Source organism: Equus asinus, chromosome X (assembly GCF_041296235.1).
Source record: "Equus asinus isolate D_3611 breed Donkey chromosome X, EquAss-T2T_v2, whole genome shotgun sequence".
Taxonomy (NCBI): Eukaryota; Metazoa; Chordata; class Mammalia; order Perissodactyla; family Equidae; genus Equus; species Equus asinus.
In genome coordinates, this window is record NC_091820.1 from 119,980,836 (window position 1) to 120,003,561 (window position 22,726).

The following is a 22,726-nucleotide window of genomic DNA, read 5'->3' on the forward strand; positions in this document are numbered from 1 at the left end:
TTCTTTGAGGATAGAAATGTCTGGCTTCCTAAACGAAGTAAAAATGTCACTGATAATTGCAGATGTAGTCTGGGGGAAGAGAGAGGGAAGGAGTTAAACATTTACTTTAGTTCCAAATGGGTTTTGTCTTTACACATTTCTCAAAACTGTAGCTGCACTGTGGTACTATCTCTTTAGTCCTCAAAACAAAAGAACCTATTTGCAGAGTGCTCCAGGGTGGCCCTGAGTGGCACTTTAAAACATCCGTTTTAAACTCCTCTAGGCAGTTCAGTGAGGCTGGATACAACAATAGATTCTGGGAGTTGAGTTTGAATGGCACAAAAGTGGGGGGGGGGGGGCGTGCGGCGATCTGCTGTCTATTGAAAACAGAAAGCAGAGCCAAAGAAAGTGAAGAATGTGAAGGGAGTGAAGGGAATTTCAGGATGTCCTAAAAATTTTAGCAACTGAAACAATACAACGAACTGGGATCTAGGTAACAGAGGGCAGGCTAAGCAGGAATAATGTTTTGTCATACAGTTTCCACAGACAGCAATAGTCAAGTACAGTATTCTAGCTATGGTGATTTTTGCAATACTATAGACTCTGACATTGGGTTCTTTTTAGCAAGCCACCGAGTACAACTAATACATATGATGAACTCCACATAAAACAGAGTACCTAGATTTATGTCTCTTTATGTGGAAACTACAATCCATTTCTGATTCACATTCTTCCATAGTATCAATGCTCTTTAATAATGAAACCATCCTCAAAGTGGTACACTACTGGTTCAAGGAAGATGTGCCAGAGAAAGAAATGGAAGCTGAAAAGTAATGAGTAATGAGTGGCTAAGGGGCTGATCAGTCATAAAGAGAATAGTTAAAGGGTCTATGAGAGCTAAATCTATAAAAGTGTCTATGACCTAAACATTGGTGCTAGGAGATCTTTTTTTTCTGATTAACTCAACTATCTTATACCTAGCTCAGAAATCAGGCTTAACAGCCAGCTCTCAATAGCAAGCCAAAATGATTAGAAAAATAGTACTGATGAGAAATGCAGTGTAGATCTCATTTAAATTTAATTGAGATCATAATTTGTCAAATCACTTCTGAGGATAACTTACTTTAGGCCACTTTTTTTTCTTTTTTTTGCTGAGGAAGATTAGCCCTGAGCTAACATCCACTGCCAATCTTCCTCTTTTTTTGCTTGAGGAAGATTAGCCCTGAGCTAATATCTGTGCCAATCTTCCTCCACTTCATATGTGGGTCACCACCACAGCACGGCCAATGAATGGTGTAGGCCCGCATCCAGGATCCAAATCCACGAACCTGGGCCACAAAGCAAAGTGGAGCATGCTGAACTTAACCACTACACCACAGGGCCATAGGCCAATTTTAAAATTTCAACTATTAAAAAAAAAGAAATGCAATGCCCTATATGTCAAAGGAGACAATGTTCCTGTCTGATTTCCCATCAATATAAGGATCACTGTGGCCATGTAGACCCTTAAGAGTACTATTTCTCCCGGATAGCCAAGTTTTCTGGAGCTGCACTTCAATAGCTCCAGATTTTCAATATTGTGGCCAAGAGCCACAGGTAACTATTTAAATCTCAATTTAATTAAATTTAAATAAAATTAAAAATTCAGTTCCTCAGTTGCAGTAGTCACATTTCAGTGATCAGTAATCACATGTGGCTAATGGTTACTGTGTTGGACAATGAAGATATAGAATATTTCATCATTACAGAAAGTTCTATTGGACAGCATTGGGCTAGACACCAGGAGACCAAGACTTTCAGTGTCAGACAAAAAAATTCAAACCATTTTAATGATAGTTTTTCCACAATGTAATTAATATTCATATCCATAGAGAATATAGATTAAGATTTAACATTTTAATTTTCACTTTGGACAGTGGTTCTCAAAAGTCAGTTGTACAGAAGAATCATCTGGTGAGTTTGCTAAACGCAGATAACTCAGAGAGTGACACAGTAGGTCTGGGATGGGGATCCAGGAATCTGCATTTTAAACATATGCCCTAGGTAACACTGACATGAGTAGTCTCTAAACCACTTTTTGAGAAACACTGTGATTATGCATCAAAAAATTCCAATGATTAGTTTACACATTCTGATTCATTTTCTTGTATGGATAAGTATTAATATGTGTACATAGGGAAGCCCTTGGTCTCTACAAGAGTGCAAAGTGTTCTACAAAGGCAAAAGAAGGAGCTTTCAAGGTATAGTAGATTTGAGCAAGGATCAATATAGAGAAAAATAATCAAGAAGATAGTCGCATCAGAAACAAATCTTTTGAACAGAATATTCCAGAATATGCAGAGCAGAAGCTATCTAGCCAGTTTCTGGAACTCTCAGGCTCTAGGAACAGTTTTGAACCTTGACTTAGCAGGACAGGAGAAAAATTCTTTGGTGGTGCAGTGTTTGAAGACCTGAATTTTGCATGTAAGGCTAAATATGTACAAGGCACTAAGCTATGTGCTAAGTACTAGTAAAATAAGAATTTTAACTTTAATAAACTCAGTTTAGTGGGGGAAGATAGACCAAAAATGAGTATTATAATACAGTACCTGGTGTCATCTGAAGTGAACCTTAAATGTTGATTAGCTCGAGGGTTGTTGAAGATGTGGAAGGCAATTAAAATACAGAGAACAGTATGAGGAAAAGCACAAGAGCTTGAAAATTTGGAGTGTACCTGGCGACCCAGAAGTGGTCTAGGGTGGCTGGTGGATAGGGTTTAGAGAAGGTTGTATAGTGGGACACAGGGCTGTAAGTGCATTCTGGGTGCCTGGGACAAGACTGTGGATGGCTCTAAATTCCTCTTTGGAGAAAAAACCCCAAATCCTTTACAAGGTGTTTGAGGAGACTAGTGATATGATAAGATCTTCATTTTGGAAGAACACTAACAGCTAGGTATACAATGGAGTGAGGAGAGAGTAGATGCAGGGAAGACGTGCTATGATTTGGTCATTTGGCTGCAAAGAAGAAAAACTGCACTCTGGTTGGCAATGTTTGTTCTTTCAAAAAGCTGAGAATTGAGAGAGAAACAACACAATATGAAGTTTCTTTTTTAAGCTGAAAATCTGGAGACAAAACTTGAGTAGCGGCAGTGCTCCGAAGCTGCTGGGGATGCAAGGATCCACCATGACTCTGGCAATAGAGAGTAGCAGCAATGAGGGTCAGAAAGAAAGTTGAATTTTCAGCCGTCTGGTGAACAGACAGCTCTACACTGTCTATGTCTTCTGAAGGCCTGGACACTGGGATATCTGCTATGGGTGGCACATGAGTGGTCAAATAGCTTCTTCAGTGAAGCGCCCTTAAAGAGATACAACATATTGCATAGTAGTTAAGGGCATAGGCTCTGGAGATAGACTTCCTGTGACAGAATCCTGATTCTACTACTTAGTAACTGTGTAACCTGGTAGGCAGATTACTTAAACTCTGTGTCTCAGTTTTTCTACCCTTAAGATGGAAATAATACTATCTACCTCATAGGAGTGCTGTGAAGGTTGATGAGTTCATACATACAAGCTATTTCTAACATGGCCTGGCACACAGTAAACACTTAATAAATGTTAGCTATTGTTATCATGTGTATGTGTGAGTGGGAGACACACTAAATTGTGCTATGTTCAATAATCCTTGAAGGCATCACTGCTATATCCAAGGGATGGTGATCAGTATAGTTTAGCAGCCCAAGGGGCATCTGCAGTATACTGTCCTACATAGACAGTATGCCTTAACTACTACTCATAATGAGTATCTTAACTCTTTTTTGGAAGAAGACAGATACAAGTAAGTTTTTAAATTTGTAAATATTCTTAGTGATCCCCTTAAGTAAGCTAGTAAGCTCTAGCACACCACTGGCTGATGTACACTAGTCCTTATACCCCCATCTATAAGACTTGTTTTTCACTCCCCTAAAATACACTCAACAGTGTACTGACAGAAAATCCATCAGACGACCAACTTCAGCTCTCTAAACAGCCAGAACCTAGAAATGGACTCCCTCTCTAATTTTTCCTGGTCTCAAACAGCACAGAAAAAATATTATTTTGCAGATGAAAGACATTTTCTTTCACCTATAAGAAAATGTCAATCTCTTAAAATGCCCTAAAAAGCTGTTTTTCATGTATATTTAGAGTGCTTGTTCCCAGGAAAAGGAATGGAGTGAGGGGTGTAAGCCAGAGCTTCCAACTGCACGGGAAATTTACCACCTGAAACCAAGTTTAACATGGAGCTTCCAATCATATGCCTAGTTCCCCACTTCTCCTCCCTCTAACCCTGACAGGTTCCCCCAAGTTCCCTCCTGTAGTTTTTTAAGCGTCAAATTCCATTTAAGTTTAAAGAATGACAAAAGGGCTTTATATCATCCTCTCTTCCTTTTTGCTAGAAGGGAATAATATAAGAATAGCTTTACTTTAAGATATGTTAAATTATAAAGATATCATCTTAGAGAAGAATAAATTCTAATTACACGGTATCTGAGACAATATATCCATTATCATCTTTCTAAAAGTCTCATAAACAGGTCATAACAATACTTGCCCTATCTCTGGCTCATTTTCTTGACAACGTTCTCAAATATTTATTGTCAGATGCTGAAGAGTTCTCTATGGTGTGAGTATCCAGTCATTTCCCCAGTACATGGCACAGTCTCTAACAAATTCAGATCTAAGAATGACTGCTTCAAGAATGTTTCCTGAAGAGGTTTTAAACAACGTTTTACCAGAGAACTCATATGAGCTACTCGAGTATCTGGGTTCATCTGGTGAAGTGATAATGCAGTTTTACACAGTATTCCCTTCTTCAATGGGACAGAAAGTGTGTTTTTTTTCCTTTAAACTAATGAATTTAAAATTGAGAAACCATTTGGGAACTTAAAAAGATGAGAAAGCTGGTCTACTTTAGATAAATAGGTAGGTAGATAGATAGACAGATAGATTAGATGTGAGATAAGATAAACAGAGAAATGTCAAACTGAGTTAGCTGTATATTTTTTCTGTTGATCTGGATAAAATACTCAAATTTTAAAACATAAAGCACTTCACATTCATGGCCAATATATTTTAAAATACAGATACATTCATGAAAACAATCGTATACGTTTGTTAAGCAGAATTAAAAACACACTAGCTTATTTTAGAAGGAAAATATTCCACATTAATCTTTTAGATTGGAAAACATTTTACTTCCCAATAACTCACAAGACTCTACCTTCATTCATATTGATGAATAAATCAATCAAAACACTAATGTTTCTTTAGATATCTGTAAAATTATTCTGGAAAGCACTCACATAGTAAAATAAATGTTGGGTTAAAATAGTTTGGAAAAAAATCTCTAGTTTTATCAAATAACACATTTTTTAAGTAAATGACTGAATTTAGTCTTCTTCACTAGTAGCTTAAGTCAAACTTCGCCTAGATCCATTAACTGAGTGGCAGCCTGGAGTAAGAGGGAGAAAAAAGCACAGATTCTTGAATCAGATCATCTAACCCATGAGTTCAGGCTCTGCCACTTGTTAGCTGTGAGACCTCGGGCCAATTACTTCTCTAAGTCTCAGTTTTCTTACCTCTGAAATGGAGATCACAATGCCACTGACCTCACACAGGGTTGTTTGAGTATAAACTGATCGAGTAAATGTTAAATCATTCTGTAAATGTTTAATACCACACCCACTATGAATCAATAACCAAGAACTATACTGTAATTATGTTTTTAATAGCATAAAACCATGAAGGAATTAAATATGTATTCACTATTAGCGTACAAATAAAGTTCAGTCATAAAAGCCACCTAGTAGGATTTGAAATTATTCATTAAGTCACTCTGAATTGAGAGATGGCAAGGAGATAATGTCACTATTTTTTTTTAACACAAACACTTTTATTAGCATAGAGAAGTTCTTCCCAGATATAGTAATTCCAGTAGCATAATAAAGTCCAAAATTTTTCAGTGCCAGAAATTTAAACCAATAACACAGGTCCATGAGAAACCTCTGTTTAATGAACAAAGCAATATTTTCCATGACAATGTATCTATTTACTTTTGTAATGGAGAAAACGAGATATTCTCTGGTTTTAATCCAAAGAGAAAAACCTCAACAACTTCTCACATTAAAAATGTAGAGAGATGGCTCTTGTAGAGTCAAGCAAACATTGGAGTATGGAGAAAACATCCAACAAGCACAACTCTCCAACTCTTAGTGAACAAACCAACTGCTACCCAAAGAAGAAACTGAAGCTATAAATTCAAATAAACAGGCTGCAGGGAGACTACACAAACCTGCTGTTGCTTTAATTGCAGACAATTCAATTAAGCAGCTGTTGGTCCAGGCACTAAAGTTCACTGTATGCTCTTCAGCGTAACCTTGAAATATTGTCACTCACTCACTTCTCCACATCATCCGCATGCTGTCCAATTAATGAGGAACAAAATCAACTGTCAAACCACGTATCAAAACAGAACACAATCTTTTAGCTCTTAAGCACAGGAGCACAATATTTTAAGGACAATAAAGCAAGAATGGAGATGAAAGTCCTTGACAATAAATGATATTCAAACTTATCAAAACATGTGGTTGTAGGAACTATAAGCTTCTGTTCTGTTCAGCAAGAAAGTGAAACTTTTTCAAGGTTTTTCCATTTGGAAGGATCTTTTCTGTCTAACTGCTGTATAAGAAGCCTTTTAAACAACATTCACCAATACCTGATCAGTCTTCAAGTTCTTCGTTATTAGGGACCAACATGTTTCTGAAAGCTTAAGAAAATACTTAAGGAATACTTCCGGTCCAATACTATCTTATGATACAGATGGTTTGGAGCTGGCATTGTTAGCCTTACTATTTCCAACACTTTTTTCTAGCAGAACAAACAACAATAATATATAATGTCCATCAATCTGAGTTAAATAAAATAAAAATAAATTTACCAAACAAATGTGTTCTGGAATGCTTCCTATTTGAAGTTACCTTACTCTTAACTATATCCCAAATCTAGACAACCAATTAACAAATACAGGAGTTAATAAACTCAAGAGAAACACAACATACTAAGTGTTCAAAAATTGCTTTTTGTTTCCAAAGCACTGTCTTCCGTACGAACACTCTAGGCTATATCACATACTACCAGTTGCAGACATAAGACTTGAGAAATTCAATACAAGACTACAGCAGAGAAGCATGCACAATTAAGAGATCGGAACTACCAATTTAACAGAAAACCCAGATTTTACACAGCAATCTGCTGAAAACATTATAGCTAGGGGCAGGCATGTTTTATGCAGCTATTTTCTTTAGCTCATTAGAACCCTATTTGTCCTTCAGTACAGTTGAACTGGAGATAAAAAAAGAGAGAAATGCACTTTGAAACAAAAGGGAAATTTCAGATAAAATAAAACATGCTATACCTGTATATTGTACCAGGAACATCGTGACACTCTTCAGGGAACTGTTTCACGTTGTATCCTACTGTGAGTTATTCTCTTCTTACTCTCTTCTCTCCACCAAAAAAAGAGCCAAAACACCCCAAACTCCTACTACACACTAGCCCTAACCCACCCCCCCATGAAGGAAAAAAAAAAAAACAGCTACAATTCAGCTCAGATCCTATGCTTCTGTTTAGCTCAGCTCCAGCCGAGCAACTGAGCTCTAGCAACGGAGCATAGGGAGGTGGATTCTGATGCCAGTAGCACTTCCATCCACTTCACTTACACAAAAGCAGGCAGTGGAAAATCCAGGAGCCTTGAAGACAAGGGCTGGAACTGGCTTTTATGAATTGCTATTACTGCATGTGTCACCATCCATCTCCAATGACGGACACTTATAGGCTGAATTGGAAGTGGAGGGGGTGGGGTGGAGGAGGTTGGAGAGCAGGTGGAGAAGCAATTAGCAGTATGTTCATCGGAGAATTCGTTCGGGATTTCATACATCAGTGCCTAAAGAACAGCATGCAGTTGACAAATCAGAACTTTACAATTTGCATGCCTTAGAAGAAATCTTAGCTTGCAGCCCCAAACAAAATAATGTTTGCCCACTCATAGAGCATGGAAAGTCACCTCTCTCCTTTCTCTTTCCTCCAGCTATGCTTGTTCCTGAGAAATCAACATTCAGAATGAATATTTGCTAATTTTCCCTAAAGAATTGTATTTAAAAGACTGGAAGCAAAGGAAGTATAAAGAAATTAAATTATATTGAACACGGCATCTCTTAACAAAGAGGCAAGAAGCTAATTATTTTAAGCAAAGTTTTCATCCCTAGTCCCTTTCGCCAGGTACAGCTTTCACACCTATAACCAGTGGATCACACAACTCTTGTGCATATATTTAACATTGAAAAACAATTTATGTATTCCTAAAAATAATTCAGTTAAAGTCAAGATGAAAAGTTAAAACTCATGTGCAGGACTCTCTCCATAGGTGACCTTAAGAAGGCACTTTACCTGTAAGTGCTTCAGTTTTACCCATCTGCTAAACTGAAGCACATTCTTTCAGACTGATTTCAAAATTTATCATGAGTAGGAACAAAAAGGAGATAGGCTCTTAGGAAGGAAACATGACACAACTGAAGGAGTACTGGCGCTGGGTCAGGAAACCTGGGTTTAGGTTCCAATTCCACAACTTTCTAGCTCTGTTACCCTGGACAAGTCCTTTGAGTTCACCGAGTCTAATCCCCCTTATCTATAAATTGGACATAATAGTCCCTATCTTGACTGCTTCACAGGATCGCTGTGAAGAGCTAATCAGATAATAGGTATGAACACCCTTTTGTAAATTGTAAAGGGCCATAAAATTGTATGGGGTTATTATTATTATACTCTGAAACAAATCTTTCCTAAATGACTGAAGTGAGGCACCTCTATCACATAAGGAAAACAAAAAGAAAGGACCAATATAATTTCAGGAAACATTCTCCAGTTCCTCCAATTTTAAAGTTAGAAGGGAGCACTGTTTGCTCTTAAAATTCCACAGAGGGGAAATTTTTGAAAAGAAAAATATAAAAATCTGATATATAATACATCAAACGTTTATTAAAGAAAACTGAAGCCCTCTAATTCCTTCCTTCCTTTCTGGAAAATCAGTCCATTTCTCTTTGTATGGTCTAGTATTATGTCCCATCTAGAATGCAAGGGTATGAACATCGCCTTTTGTTAAATCTTTCTATTAACCTGGTACATCCTCACTGCCCAGTCTGTGGGGAAGAATTCAGGTTGATTGGCTACATCTAAATCCACAAGGTAAAAATCCAAAGTCATGCTTTATGAGGCTCCAAGCTGCCCTGATACTATATATACAGTGACCAGCTGGCTTAAGCTGGGACACAATTTTAGCACATGAAGTCCTGGGGTGGCCACACCTGGGGTACTAAATGATCCAGGCAATGTTTGGGGACCTTTGGTTCAGCCAAATCCCACATGTCCTGATTTCCATCTGTATGTTGGTTACCCAAGTGTGTATCTTTTCACATGGTCCAATCCTGAAGCAGCCAAAGAAAGGTGGGAGCTATAGCAGAAATATCAGATGTCAGCTCCCCCTGGCCCCCTCCAACGCCATCTGTGTCCTTAAACAAGTGCCCAGCTCACCTACTGTGAGAAGAAAGAAAACTTTTTCTAATTGCCCCCTTGAATGTCATTGCTAACACTGAAAATGTCAATAAAATATGTATCCAAAATCTATGTTAAATCAATGTGGAAAAATGGATAATATGAATCATGAAGAGTTAGGTGACTGGTTGCTAAGAACAAGTTAGCCCTTAAAAGGGGAAAGGGGAGAAGAGGGCAGGGAGTGGAGAAGAGAGGAGAGGGCATGGGGAGAGTGAATGAATCTAAAGTGAGACCTTTTTTTCTAAACAGAAATACACTTGCTGGAATCATCCAAAACCTCACTTCCTGGAAAGTGCCTGCCTTCTGAGATATTGAGAATGGTCCTTTTACCACCACAGCTGCAATCCCAGCCTTTCAACTTCTAGGTAAACAGTCAAGGGCTTGAAAACGCACTGGCAGCTCTAGCACCAGAACTCATTTTCCTTTGGCATGCAGAAAGCCAGGCAGGTGGAACACAGTTTTCCAGGGGCCTCATCACTGCAACCCTCCACGACAGCCTCACCTGTGGCATGGCTGGCCACTAAAAAAGGTGTCAGCCCAATTTTAGGTCTGTCAAAGGAGGCTTGCCTGAGACTTTTAAAACCACAACCATTTGAAGGGGACAAAGACTTTATTTCAGAATCAGGCTGCTCTGCCTTTGGACATTGCAACTGAACTCCTTCACATATTTAAGCTTGAAATTCATATTCCTCAAGTTCCTCAGAAGGGCCATTCAAACTAAAGGTATAAGGACAGAAAAGACAATTATTTGTTAACTTGTTTTCCGACAGCAAACAGATGAGGATCATATCAAGAACATGACTGTATGCCCAAAAGGCAATGAGGTGGGAGGCAGCAGTTTCAACTCAGATTAGCAAGAACGGAAATGAAACATCACAGCATCCTGATAAAAACAAACACACAAACATATACACCCCAAAAAACATTGCAAGTTTCCATTATCCTGACTTCAAGCTCCAGACTGTAAGCACTAATGATTCTATAATCCACCCGAGCTCCTTCTCAGCAGCTGTCATCAAGCCTGACTGATCTTTCCAAATGAATTCCCACTGTTAACCACCTTGGATTCCGAGTGTTTCTGTCAAAAACAAAAATCCCAGTGGAAGATTTCAAAGAAGCAAGAACTTGAACCAAACCATGAATCTAAAACTGGGAGAAACAATACTAATTTGCTAAACTCCAAACAAAATAGAAATGTTAACAGTTTGAAAGCCACAGTAGCTAGTGGATTGATATGAACCAGAACAGAGCTTCATGTTTTCTAAGTCAATCAAACTTGTACCAAACCCTGAGAGTTCAATCAGTTCAAGCTCCTGCAAAGAACACGCATCAAGACTAGGTTTTACCTGCCTGAGAGCCCACAAAGGAACCAATGAATGAACACTAGACAGGGAGTTGGGAGAACTGGGTTCTCCTGATTTTTTCAGTGTGACCTTGGTCAAGTCACTTATACTGTCTTAGCCTTAGCTTGCTTGAAACGGCTGGCCCTTACTTATCAATATCTAACAGTCTATGCCAATTGTGAAATTTAGTTTAGCGACCAAGTAGATGATGTCACAATTTGGTCCTAATCTCCAGGAAGCAGAGGTATGGACCACTCCAACTCTCCTAAGGGTTCATGTTTCTAGCTTATTTTGAAATATGCTTCACATAAAAGTTGGGCAACTGTCCTTGCTCAGGCTTGGGAATAATCAGCCTAATATTCTCTTTCAGAATGTTTCTCTTCAAAAAAATGTTTTAGGAGCAGTTTGTTTTCCTCAAATGAAAGCTACAGGTGAGTGGTCTGGTCCCAAAAAGGAAGAAGGAAGGAAAGAAAGTGATCTAGAATATGCTGAGCACGCATTTCATGCAAGACACGGCATGATACTTTACAATATTTTTTAATTAGTCCTGAAAACATAGCTATATAGTCGGTATTATTATCCTCATTTTATAGGCGAAGAAACTGAGGCTTATGATGTTAAGTGACTTGCTTACAGTCACTCAACTGGTAAGTGATGAACTGGGATTTGAACTCAAGCAAACTAAATCCATTCCTATACCAACATTCTAATGATTAAAGTCTGAGTGACTAAATTCCTTCTTAATTCAGTGATTTAATTGGACTTGCTTAGTGAATAAATCACCTGCTGAGTCAATACAGTGAAAGTATACTTCCTTGCATTTATACTGGGTTGATAATTTTTCTTTTTTTAATTTCATCTGACAATGTGGTTAAGAACACTGGGCCCTGAAGTCAGACAAACCTGAGTTTCTTGAATTCTGGCTTACGGACAAGGTACATAACCACGCTGAGTGTCAAGTTTTCTTAGCTGGCAAATGGGAAAAGAAGTAGTACCTGCCTCACTGGGTTGGTGGAAAGCATTAATGATGTGATAGCAGCTAGCACAGTGCTTGGCATAAAATAATTACTCAATAAATGCATATTAGAGCTATCCTTGCATTCATAAACAACAGAACAAGGAAAGGCTATAAAGAAAAAGTAAACTAGGATTCATTGAACTCAAGTGCTCTTTGTCCTGTAACACAGATTTAGTTTGAAAGAGGTTTTCAGTGGCCCACCCATACCGTCTAAAACTAAGCTGTATCTTCTAGTAGATTAGCATATTCATGAAGAAATATGAATATACTAATTGGTGCCTAAATAGTAGCAAGGAGACTTACCATGTGCTCTGCTGAGCAGTAATTGTCCCTAGTTTCCTGGAGCCTGTCCTTCTAAAGAGAGGGGTGGAAAGTAGCAGATAGAAGTACTGCTGGAAGGACCAAGTGGGCTAAGATCCCCTACTTCCCCCAATTCTTCAAGCCCTAGCTTCTCTCTCTCCCATTCACTTGTGGTCCTCTTCTCATATACTCCTCTCCTCCTTTAGTTTATTCTAGTTTTATTGTAATTCTTCCCCTAGTTCTAGCTCTGTCTCTGCTCATCAGCATCAAGTGGTATTTATGGAATGTGTGTCTGGCACTGAACTAGGTGAAGTAGAGGGGCATTCAAAAGTTAATCAAAGAGACATGTGTTCCATGGCCAAACAGATCTAAGACAAACAGGTAGAACAGAGTTCTGGCAACACAGTAAATGCAGGTATAAATGGATGATTTGGTTGATTTCAGAGCACGAAATAGTTTGTTCATCTAGTTAATGATATGCATACTGAAGAATTTAGAATTGTACAGTTGTCTGCAACTTAATCTGAAATGCATAAAAAGATGGATAAATGGATGGATAGGTGATAAAGCAAATAGATGGATGGATAGGTGATAAAGCAAATAGAATGAAGTGTTAATTATAGAATCTAACTGGTGGGTTAAGAGGTGTTCACCATACAATTCTTTCAACTTTTCTGTATATTTAAAAATTTTCATCATAAAATGTTGAGGAAAAAAGGAGAGGGGTAGGGAGTACATCTTTTTCAACCTCTAATGTTTCAGAAGAAAATAATCAAATTTATATAGAGAATCACAAATCAAATAGTGAAAAATGTTAAAAGCTAGTGAATCTGAGTGAATGGTATATGGGAGTCCTTATATGATTCTTGTAATTCTTCTATATTTAAAATTATTTCAAAATAAAAAGTTAAAACATTGTTTGTTGAACACTGACCCCTTTCACCTAGTGTCTCAGTTGCCATTTTTAGTAGAAAGAGTATTAGGTCACTAGTAGTAGAGAAATTGGAAAGAATGGGGGAACAATAATCAACCTACAGATATACCTTCGGTGCCTACTATATGCAAGACACTGTGGGGGATTCAAAGAGGTAAAAAAACAGAGTCCTTGCCCGGAGAGGGCTCACAGTGTGGGTGAGGAAATGTCAAAGCAGTCTGAAAGAGTAACTGGCTGGAGCAGAGAAGTTCTGTAAGAGAGAAGTATGAAGATTGGAAAGGTAGGTTGGAGCCAGACTGAAGAAAGTACGGAATGCCAGCCTAAAGAGTTTGGACTTCATCCTACATATAATGGGAAGCCATTTACAGTATCTGACTCAGGGAAAAGATAGGCTCTAAAACTGATTGGCGGAACAGTACAATTTGTTTGGGCACAGGTATCTTCAACACGCATTTGTTTTATATTCATATACTTCTGGCTCTTATATCTACTTCTCGTATCTGCATGCGGCCTTTAGGGACTTTCAAGATTCTGGATACTGCCCATTTTTTAAACAGCCACTTCCTGCCACCTCTTCAGCCTCTGTCCCTTTCCCTCCCCAGCCCCTAAGGGGAGCTGAACAGCACTCACCTCAGCCCTGCGGATAGTAAGCAATAAATAAGCCTCATATAGTTGTTTACACTAAGCCGTTATGCTTTGAAACTCTGATTTCCTTCATGATAATCAAGCCCCAATCACTACTAGGATCATTGATTTGAGTTAGAAAAAATGAATATTCAGCTAAGCAACATGTGAAGGAGTGCAGGAAGTTATGTCTTGTGTGTAGAAGGAAACACTTGTTCAAAGTGATCTTTGTATACTGAAAGGAAACCTAGCGGAGATGGTATTGCTGAATAGTGGCAAGTGATTAGGGTAAGACCCCTCAAAGACTGCCAAATTAAAAGGTGAACATTCTCTGTCTCCAGTTTTTTTCCCCATAAAGCCCATCCTCCTATCATGTTACTCTTCCACTTAAAACCCTGTGCTGGCTCACCCCTGCCTACAGGATAAAGGCCAAGCTCCTTACCAAGCAGACCTCCTTCACCAACTGGCCACAGGATAGCTTTCCAGATTCTTATCCTGTCCCCTCTCCCACACTCCCATTGGTTCATACACATTATCTTACTCTTTTCTAAACTATCCATTTTTATACATATGACTGCCTCGCATGTGTTAGTGGTCCCTCTGCCTGGAATACTTGCTCACCACTTCTTTGTCCACCTAGATTCCAGGCAATGCCCACTTATCCTTCATGATTCAGCATAGTGAGACTCTGGCCTTTAAGTTACACTGTGAGCTCCTTAAGGGTAGGAGGGACTACTTCTAATACATCACTGTATTCCTAGTGCTTAGCTTAGGGTCTGGTCCTGTATATGTGCTCAAATGTCCATTGAATGAATGAGCTTTATATCAAGTGCTCCTTGAATTCAAACTCAGCATCTCTTGAAAGGTGAAAATTAGATTATGTAACCAAAGTAATCCTGGTGAAGTGTGCTCGAGGACTTGACTGAAGAAGAAATGGTAAGAGGGCATATTATGGGGCCTTACTGTGGGACAGTTTCTAGCCCAGGAAGCTCTAACTGGCAGTTGTTGCTGGCTAAAAAGAAGAGCAGCTGGAGCGGATGAGAAGGGCCCTTACTGGGGATTTCCCCATTATTATCTTTCACAGTTCACCACTGAAGCAATATTGTTTATAGAACATTCTCCAAACCGTGTTTCAACTCTTCTGAATTACAGCCAAACTTTCATTTGTGCTTTGCCTACAGATACATTTGAACAAGCCTTGTTAATGGGTAGTCATTGAAAGTTCTTCAGTTCTTATTCTCACCTATCATTATTACGCAGAGAATACCAAAGAACATTTTGTGGGTAAAGGACCACTGAAAAACTGAGAGCCAAAAAGGGGGGCAGGATGGAATTAATAAAAATGATCTTTTATTTTTCTCCTAGATTGCCAATATATTTCACCACACCTCCCATCCCACATTGTTTCATACTATGTATCAGTAAAGGCAAAAAAGAAAAATGAAGACTTTAGCAAAACTTTACATTTTGTAGGCAAGAAAAAGAGGAAGAAACAGAGGCCTGGAATAGAAATCTTTAGACATATGATCAGTCGCCACTTCTGGAAAGTAAAGATTTCGGCTGTTTTAAACAAATAGCAAAAGCAATTAGCCCTTTCTGTAGACTAAACTGAGGTGTATGCTGAATTTTAAAAAAAATTGAGTCTGTTTTGATCTTCAAAAATGTCAAACTGGTAAACACTTTGCTTTTTTTGTACATATAAATCTAAGAGCCAAGCCTAGCTTGAGGAAGATTTAAGAGACATAAAATTTGTCTGAGGTGTCTGCCAAATCTCTGCAGCAGAGACAGAAACCCTGGAAAAGCTGACATAGCCATAACTCTTACAACATCCCCAGCAGGCTTGTGCAGGACTGGACGGACAGAAAGTCACCGTTCCTCCTCTCCAACTGTTTGTAAACAGAGAACTACATCATTTGCTTATCAGCTATCTAGCAGTTCATTTTTGCTTATATATCCCACAGAGGAAAGAGACAGAAAACAAAAGAACAAACCCCTATTGGCACATATCTCAATTTCCACCTGGGCAAATCTTCATTTATATGATGGGCCTGCTTGTTAAACTCTATTTCTTTCATTTGCTCTTGCACACTCATTCTGGTGTGTAACAGATCTCCTCTTTCTCTCTCTCTCTGCCTGGAAGGCATTAAAAGTGGGTATTTTTAAGTATCTAGCACAATGCCTAACAGAGTGCTTCGCACATAGTACGCCCACAATAATGCATCTAATGAACTGAAATTCTAATTCCCATGTTCAACTTATCTGATGATGGAGCGGCAGAACTATAGATTCTTTTTCCTGAAGTATTGAAAAGTGACAATTCCTTACAAGATAATATCATTTTATTCAGATGATTCATACTTAGGACTTCTGTCCTTTAAAGAGCATCCGTTTTTGCACAATGGGTATTATTTGTAAGGAAAATGAAGGCAAGACCAAGCTGCAGGATCCTGAATGACAAAATGAACACTGATACACTTTTTCACCTGATTGTATGTCGTTATGGTAATCCACTACATATGTCTAAGATCACTTAACAATGCAAGAATATAGTGCACACATGGGCTGCATTCTGTAAATAGGATTAACAGTTAAATTCAACCAAGGTCTTCCCAGGGGACAGATTGCTGGAAAATACATCTACATGACATTTAAAAAAATAAATTAACCAATGACATTGGCTCCCATGAGACACATTGTTTCTTGTACATTCAATTCTATCAGTTTTTCGTAGCTCTCTGCTGACATCCTCATCCCAAAAGACATAGAAATTCAAAACACAAAGAAAAACACAGCAATTGGAGCTATTCCGTCTCTCCTGTATGAAGTGTTATGTACACAAAGGAAAGATTTCTGTACATTAGCACAATGTGAACCATGACATGGTGAGATCACATCAGTCTGGACTGCTCTTGTTATGCAGTGGTCACATATAACTCACCCAAGGGAATGAACAAAGTCTGTATGCATACTGACAAAGACTGGCACAGGCTGCAGGAAAATGAAGAGAGCTGTGTTATGGCAGAGGGTTTTGATTTTTTTTCCTATAAAAAATGTTATTATAATTATTTTTCTTCCAAGTTTTATTTATTTTAATTTTCCTCATCTGTAAAATAGGGATAACTTTTATGCATTTAATATTTCTACTTTTAGGATGAAATGTAATACTGGTGGATTGTCTGGCACACAATAGTTAATCCATACAGTCCACATCAACATTTGGCTAGCATTAACTAAACAACCAGGATGTGCCAGGCTCCGGTCTAAGACTCCAAGAAAAAGTACATTGTAGTAGGAAAAAGTGAGGCTGGCGAGAAAAGCAGGGAGCTGATTTTCAAAGGTTTTATAAGCCACTCTAAGAAGCTTGGATTGCATCTTGAGGACAATGGGCAGCCTTTGAACTATTTTATATAAAGTTGGATAGCTTTAGATCTGCGATTTAGAAAAATCATTGTGTCAGTATTGGTGGAGACCGGATTGGAAGGGAGGCAGACTAGAGGCAGTAGCAATCCAGGCTAGAAGTCATGTGCGTGTTGCAGGGGGCGGGGGGCAGTGTGCCCCAAACTAAGGCAATGGTAATAGGGGTAAATATGGGGAAAACATTTTTTAATAACTTTTTAAAAACTAACTAATATATCATTATAGATGATTAGAAAATAAAAATCTGCAAAGATTAAAAATAGAACTCATATGTAATCTTAGCATTGATAGCAAACCTCTATTAATATTTTTTGTATGTTTACCATCACAGGATTTTTCCTATGTGTGTGTGTACACGTGCATGTGTGATATGTGTGTGCACGTTTAAACTGGATCTGTCAGCTTTATAAGCTCAATTTTCTCTAAATATATCATAAACAACTTTCCACAGCATTAAATATCCTGTGGTAACATCAACTTACATGGCTAGTTAGTAACCCATTTTATAGATGTACCATAGTTGATTTAATTTAAACCTCTAGTATTGGACATCTAAAATGTTATTTTTTTCTTTTTTCTTTTGCTTTTCTTTTTGTTTTTGCTATTATAAATAATTCTGGGATGGATATCCTGAGAGCTAAAATTTTGAAAACATCACATTTATTTTCTCAGCATAGAGCCCTAGAAGTTGAAGTGGTAGATTGAAAGCTATGTTCAATCTTAAGATTTTTGATACATATTGACAAATTGCTCTCCAGAAGGCTGTTTCAAATTACACTCCCACTAGCAGTGTCTATGAGTAGGAGGAGACCCATTTGAGAGTGATTTCAAGGATGCAGTCAACTGGACTTGGTGGGTGGAGAGGAAGGGATGGATCCTTGACAGAATATCAGGGCAGGAGCAATGTGAACTCTGTCAAGAGGAGCAAAGCAATGGGAAGGACTAAGGAACAGGTGGCTGGGTGGATAAATGATGAGAAACAGAAAGGTAAGGTAACCACAGAAGGGAGGGGAAAAATGTGAAAAAAAAAGAAACCTTTAGTGAAGTTATGTACCCAGGTCACTTTAATTTACTGCTTTGTTCAGCAAATGTAGCAAACAGTTAGTCTTTTGTAGCATTTGGCACTCTGTGGTACCAAGGTCCAGAGTTATATTCATGGGAATATGCTCATCCATTCTTTTCATCCAATAACCATCTATTAGGTGCCTACCATGTGCCAGGTGCTGTTCTGGATGCTATGGGTATGGAGGTGAGTGAGAACTGGCCCCTATGCTAAAGGGGATCACAGTCTAGAGGGGAAAAAGACATATCCACAGACCGACACACTATAGTGTGGTACAGGCTAGGACAGAGGTAAGTGCAGGGTCCTATGGAAGCCAGGGCCTAACATTGCTTTGTGTGTACATGCATGTGTGAGTGTCAGGGGTGGGATAAAGAGAGTTCAGGAAAGGCTTCACAGAGGTGTTGATATTTGAGTGGGTCTTGAAGAAGGAGTTCCTCACACGGCTAAGGGTCACAGATCATACTCATATTCCTCACCAGCGCCTTTAATATTTGTGACACTGCTCTAAAGGACACTCAGTAAGGCAGCAAAGATGCTTGTGTGTAATCCAAACCCATTCATGACAACAGCCTCCACTGTTACCTTAATGCATATATGTACATAGCCTGTTTGGGCAAGAATATGCTCATCTTAGAATATAAAGGATAACAGGCAAGTGACATACAGACTTTTAAAATAATTCTGATGACATTGATAGAATAATAACATTCACATCTACCAAGTCCTACTGATTCTACCTTCTAAATATCTCTCAAATCTGTTCCCCTCTCTCTCATATCTTACTTCCTCAGGTCTTCATCATCTCTCTGTGGGACAGAGCACCAACCTCCTAACTGGTCATGCCCTCCTCCAGTACATCGTAAAGTGAAAACCTGATCATGATGCTCTTCTTCTAAAACATTTTAATGGTTTTCTATTGCCTACAGGAAGTATTTCCCGAACTTCAGTTATCTGAGTATTTCAGTTATTTGAGTATTACTTGGTGATATTCACACACTATGTGCACTAGTATTTAATATTTGTCTTTAAATCAACTTAAAACTGGTTCATCTTCTATTTTTACAAAGCTATATCCTAAGTACCCTTAGATTTGATTTCCAGTTCAGTTTTATCTTTTAAATGATGTATTAGAATATATAATTAATAAAATTTTTAATGTTTGTGGGAGTGCAACACAACCACTGCTGGCAGATGCCCTACCTTTTGAGAAACACTGGTCTATGAGGGCACATCCAAACTTCTTAGCCTTGAATTCAAGGTTCTTCATAAATCAGCCCCGACCTATCTTCCCAGACTCTTCTACCATTATACCTTCCTTTTTCCAAACAATCTGCACCCCAGACATGCTGAATTCCTCAATATTGCATGGACATGCCTTGCTCTCATATAGCCACATGTCTTTTACAGATGCTCCCTCTATCTGGAATGCCTCCCCTCCACTCTTCTCTGCCTGGAAAACTCATTATCCTTTAAGACCTATCTGTCATGTCATCTCCTCACAGAAGCCTTCTCCCTGACTCTGCCTTGCAGTTAGTCACCCCTTCCTTTATCCTTCCATAGCACTTTGTGCCTGTCTCTGTTATACACACTACATTACCTCAGAATTACAGGCATCCATCTCACCAACCAGACCCAGGGAGAGCTCACACCTCGTGCTCTGTTGCATCCCCAACTCTTAATGTGGCAAAGGTCATGGAGGAGACCTAGTGACCCAAAAGGTCATTTAAAATAAAAGCTAAAATAAAATAAACCCCAAAGCACTGTCCAGGTCCAAACAGCTTAGAGGCATGACATGCTTTATAAAGAGAATCATCTAATTCAGAAATAGCCATACTGACTATAGTTTTGGCAGACACAATTAGCTATGGCTGCAATAGCAGTTAAGCTAATTTGGTTTTGGCAGCTACTTTATAGCAGACACATACGGACACAGAAACTAAAAGTGAATCATTTGGGTTTCTGCCAGGACGATCAACTATACTTCACAACAATCTCTCCTTACCACAAATGGAAAGTCCAGAACAAAAGTGAACAGCGGGCCCAGCAAACCATGGTGGACAGACTTTAATGATAGTGCCTGGAAATTATAGGGACTCAATAAATAGCAGTCATTATAGTTGCCCAACGAAATGACTACAATTCAGATAATATGATGTACAAGGACAACAAATGCATTTCTTAAGAAAATAAATTTATGTCATCAGCCTTTAAAATTGAAATCTACAGAGTGTAGCTAAGAATAGCTACAAACAAAACAGTCTATAAGACAATGTTCTCCTAGGGTTTAAATTAAACTCACACCTGGAACGTACCACCACACTTCCTTGTGTTCTCCAAGAATTGATCTCAAATCAGGTTCCCCTAGGATGAGAAAACAAAAATCACTCAATCTTAATTTTTTGCCTTTAATTTTATTTGATACAGAATAATATCCAAACTACGTGGATCCTTCAAAGTGTCCTGTTATTATGACCCCATGCTTTTCAACGATATTTCTTTCCCAATCTATCCCTGTTGAAATCTTTTACTCCAGTCAGGCAAGCCCACCTGTCACGCAAATGCTCCCTCTTCTATCTACCCTTCTCAAATTCTAACTCCAGTATCAGGAAGCATTTTCTTACTCCTCTTTGCCCATTTCAAATCCCCTTTACTCTTCTGGAGGCCAAATTAAAATTCACCTCCTTCACAAAGCCTACCAGAATTGATCTGGAAGACAGATGAAAGTTTCAAGCCTTCAGCACTTTCAAGGTTAGGCTTGACCTTCCATAGATCAACCCCCAACCTCATCAGTATCCCCTTCCACTAACCCCTCAGCACTTTTTGCATGTGTTTGTAATAATAAAATAATCAATACAGTTTGCTTTGCACTGTCTACTTTATTCTGTAGTCGGTGTGCTCCCTATTTGTCAACATTAGTGCTATCAGTTCTTGCTGGAAATCCCTACAAAACTCGGTTTTTAAAACAGGTCTAACTTGCCTTTTACTCTCACAGAACACTGCACTGAATCTTAAACATGTATTTCTCAACTGCTGCGAGATTCCTTCCCTCTTCTGGTCCCCACCCCTTCTGGAAATCGAGGTGAAACCCTTTCCACTCGAAAGATCTGGTCACGCAAGTGCTGGGTTGCTGGAGGGGTCAATAAAGAGATGGCAATGATCTTTATCTCACCATCAAGGAGGCAAAGTGAAAATTTGACAAAAAGTCACGCTCTGAGCGTGGCAAGAAATTCCCACGCCCCTAGAGGAAATAGAGAGTGTGTGCACTGTGAGGGGTGTGTGCCCAAACCTGAAATGCAAATTGAGGGAAGAGAGGAAAGAGATCAAACAACTCCTCTAAGCAATAAGAAACAGAGTCCACACGCCGCATGGGGAAGATCCTGGTCGAGAACCCTAACTTCAGACCTCTGAGGAGGCACAAGGCGGGGCGGGGGGGCGGATGAAGGGGTGGCGTGGTGGACAAAGAAAGATAGCGAGGGGGTTGTGGGGGGGCGGGGGAGAAAAAAAGAGAGCGCGCTCCCGAGACTCAAGGGAACGGGCGCGGAGAGCTCAGAAGCCCACCCCCGACTCCCAGTCCCCACACCCCCTCCCCGGGAGAGGCGGAGCTGGGCGGAGCTAGGCGCTGAGGAAAGCGGTCCCGGAAGCACCCTCCTCCCTAGGCCCCCTCGGTCCCACAGTCCCCAGCCACAGCCGCTCAGGCTTTCTGCCTCTCTGACCTCCAGCTCCCCGGCTACCGAAGCGCTACTCCTTATACAGCCGCGGAAAATCGGGCCGGCGCGGCAGCTCCTGGGCGGCTAGTGCCCTCACGCGCCGCGCAACTGTCTTCTGAACTCCCCGCCACGCGTGAGCCCGCTTGGGCCCGGCACCTCAGGCCCAAGGCTGGACGCTCACCCACACCGTGGCGGCTGCGGCGTCTCCTATTGGTTCCTGGTCACCAGGGAAGCCGGAGGCCCAAGCCTTCTCCTCATGGGAAATGTAGTTTCAGGTCGCTAGAGGCTGTTCTACCTGGGGTGGGGGATCCAATATTGGTATTGGCGGAGAGAGTCAAGTGAAGACAAGAGGATTGTGGGAGACGGAGTCGAGACACTTCTTTCTATATACCCACAATTCCTCCCTCCGGTCCGATGGTCCCCACAGTTCAAATGGAGGAGAGTATTCTGGGTGTTGTAGTAGTTTGGAGCGTACTGTCTTACAAAATCTCCCTTCTTAGGGTATGGAGTTGTGCTTGTGTGGGACAGATCAAGGTTCTAGATTTATTTCACTGTTGGTTAAGGTATTAGCATTTTGGAAGAAGCTCGTTATATCGTGATTTGAAATTTTCATTGAGTTTTGATTGACTTTTAAAAAATGTTATTTATGCTCTGATAAATTTAGAATTTTAAATGGTCCTTTAAAACTATCAAAATGTGTTCTGTCTAACCCATCTGCGTT

At 39.5% G+C, this 22,726-nt stretch overlaps 1 protein-coding gene across 17 annotated transcripts in view; it reads right to left on the bottom strand.

The window, feature by feature from the left end:
- The window catches only part of ENOX2 (ecto-NOX disulfide-thiol exchanger 2), a 259,106-nt gene extending 236,721 nt beyond the window's left edge, over positions 1–22,385 (bottom strand). For 2 of the 17 annotated variants that reach the window (XM_044763507.2, XM_044763506.2), the window contains exons 1-2: positions 22,012–22,180; positions 20,600–20,659 (exon numbers count right to left, since the gene is read on the bottom strand). Coding sequence is in view for 1 of the 17 variants with exons in the window: in XM_070501967.1 (XP_070358068.1) it covers positions 7,408–7,429 (22 nt within the window). In the remaining 16 variants the exon portion in view is untranslated. Of the gene's footprint in view, positions 1–7,407; positions 7,445–20,597; positions 20,660–22,011 lie in introns of those variants that run through there. The other 15 variants (XM_014852950.3, XM_014852953.3, XM_070501969.1 and 12 more) reach the window with 15 other exon arrangements.
- Between the last annotated feature and the right edge of the window lie 341 nt (positions 22,386–22,726).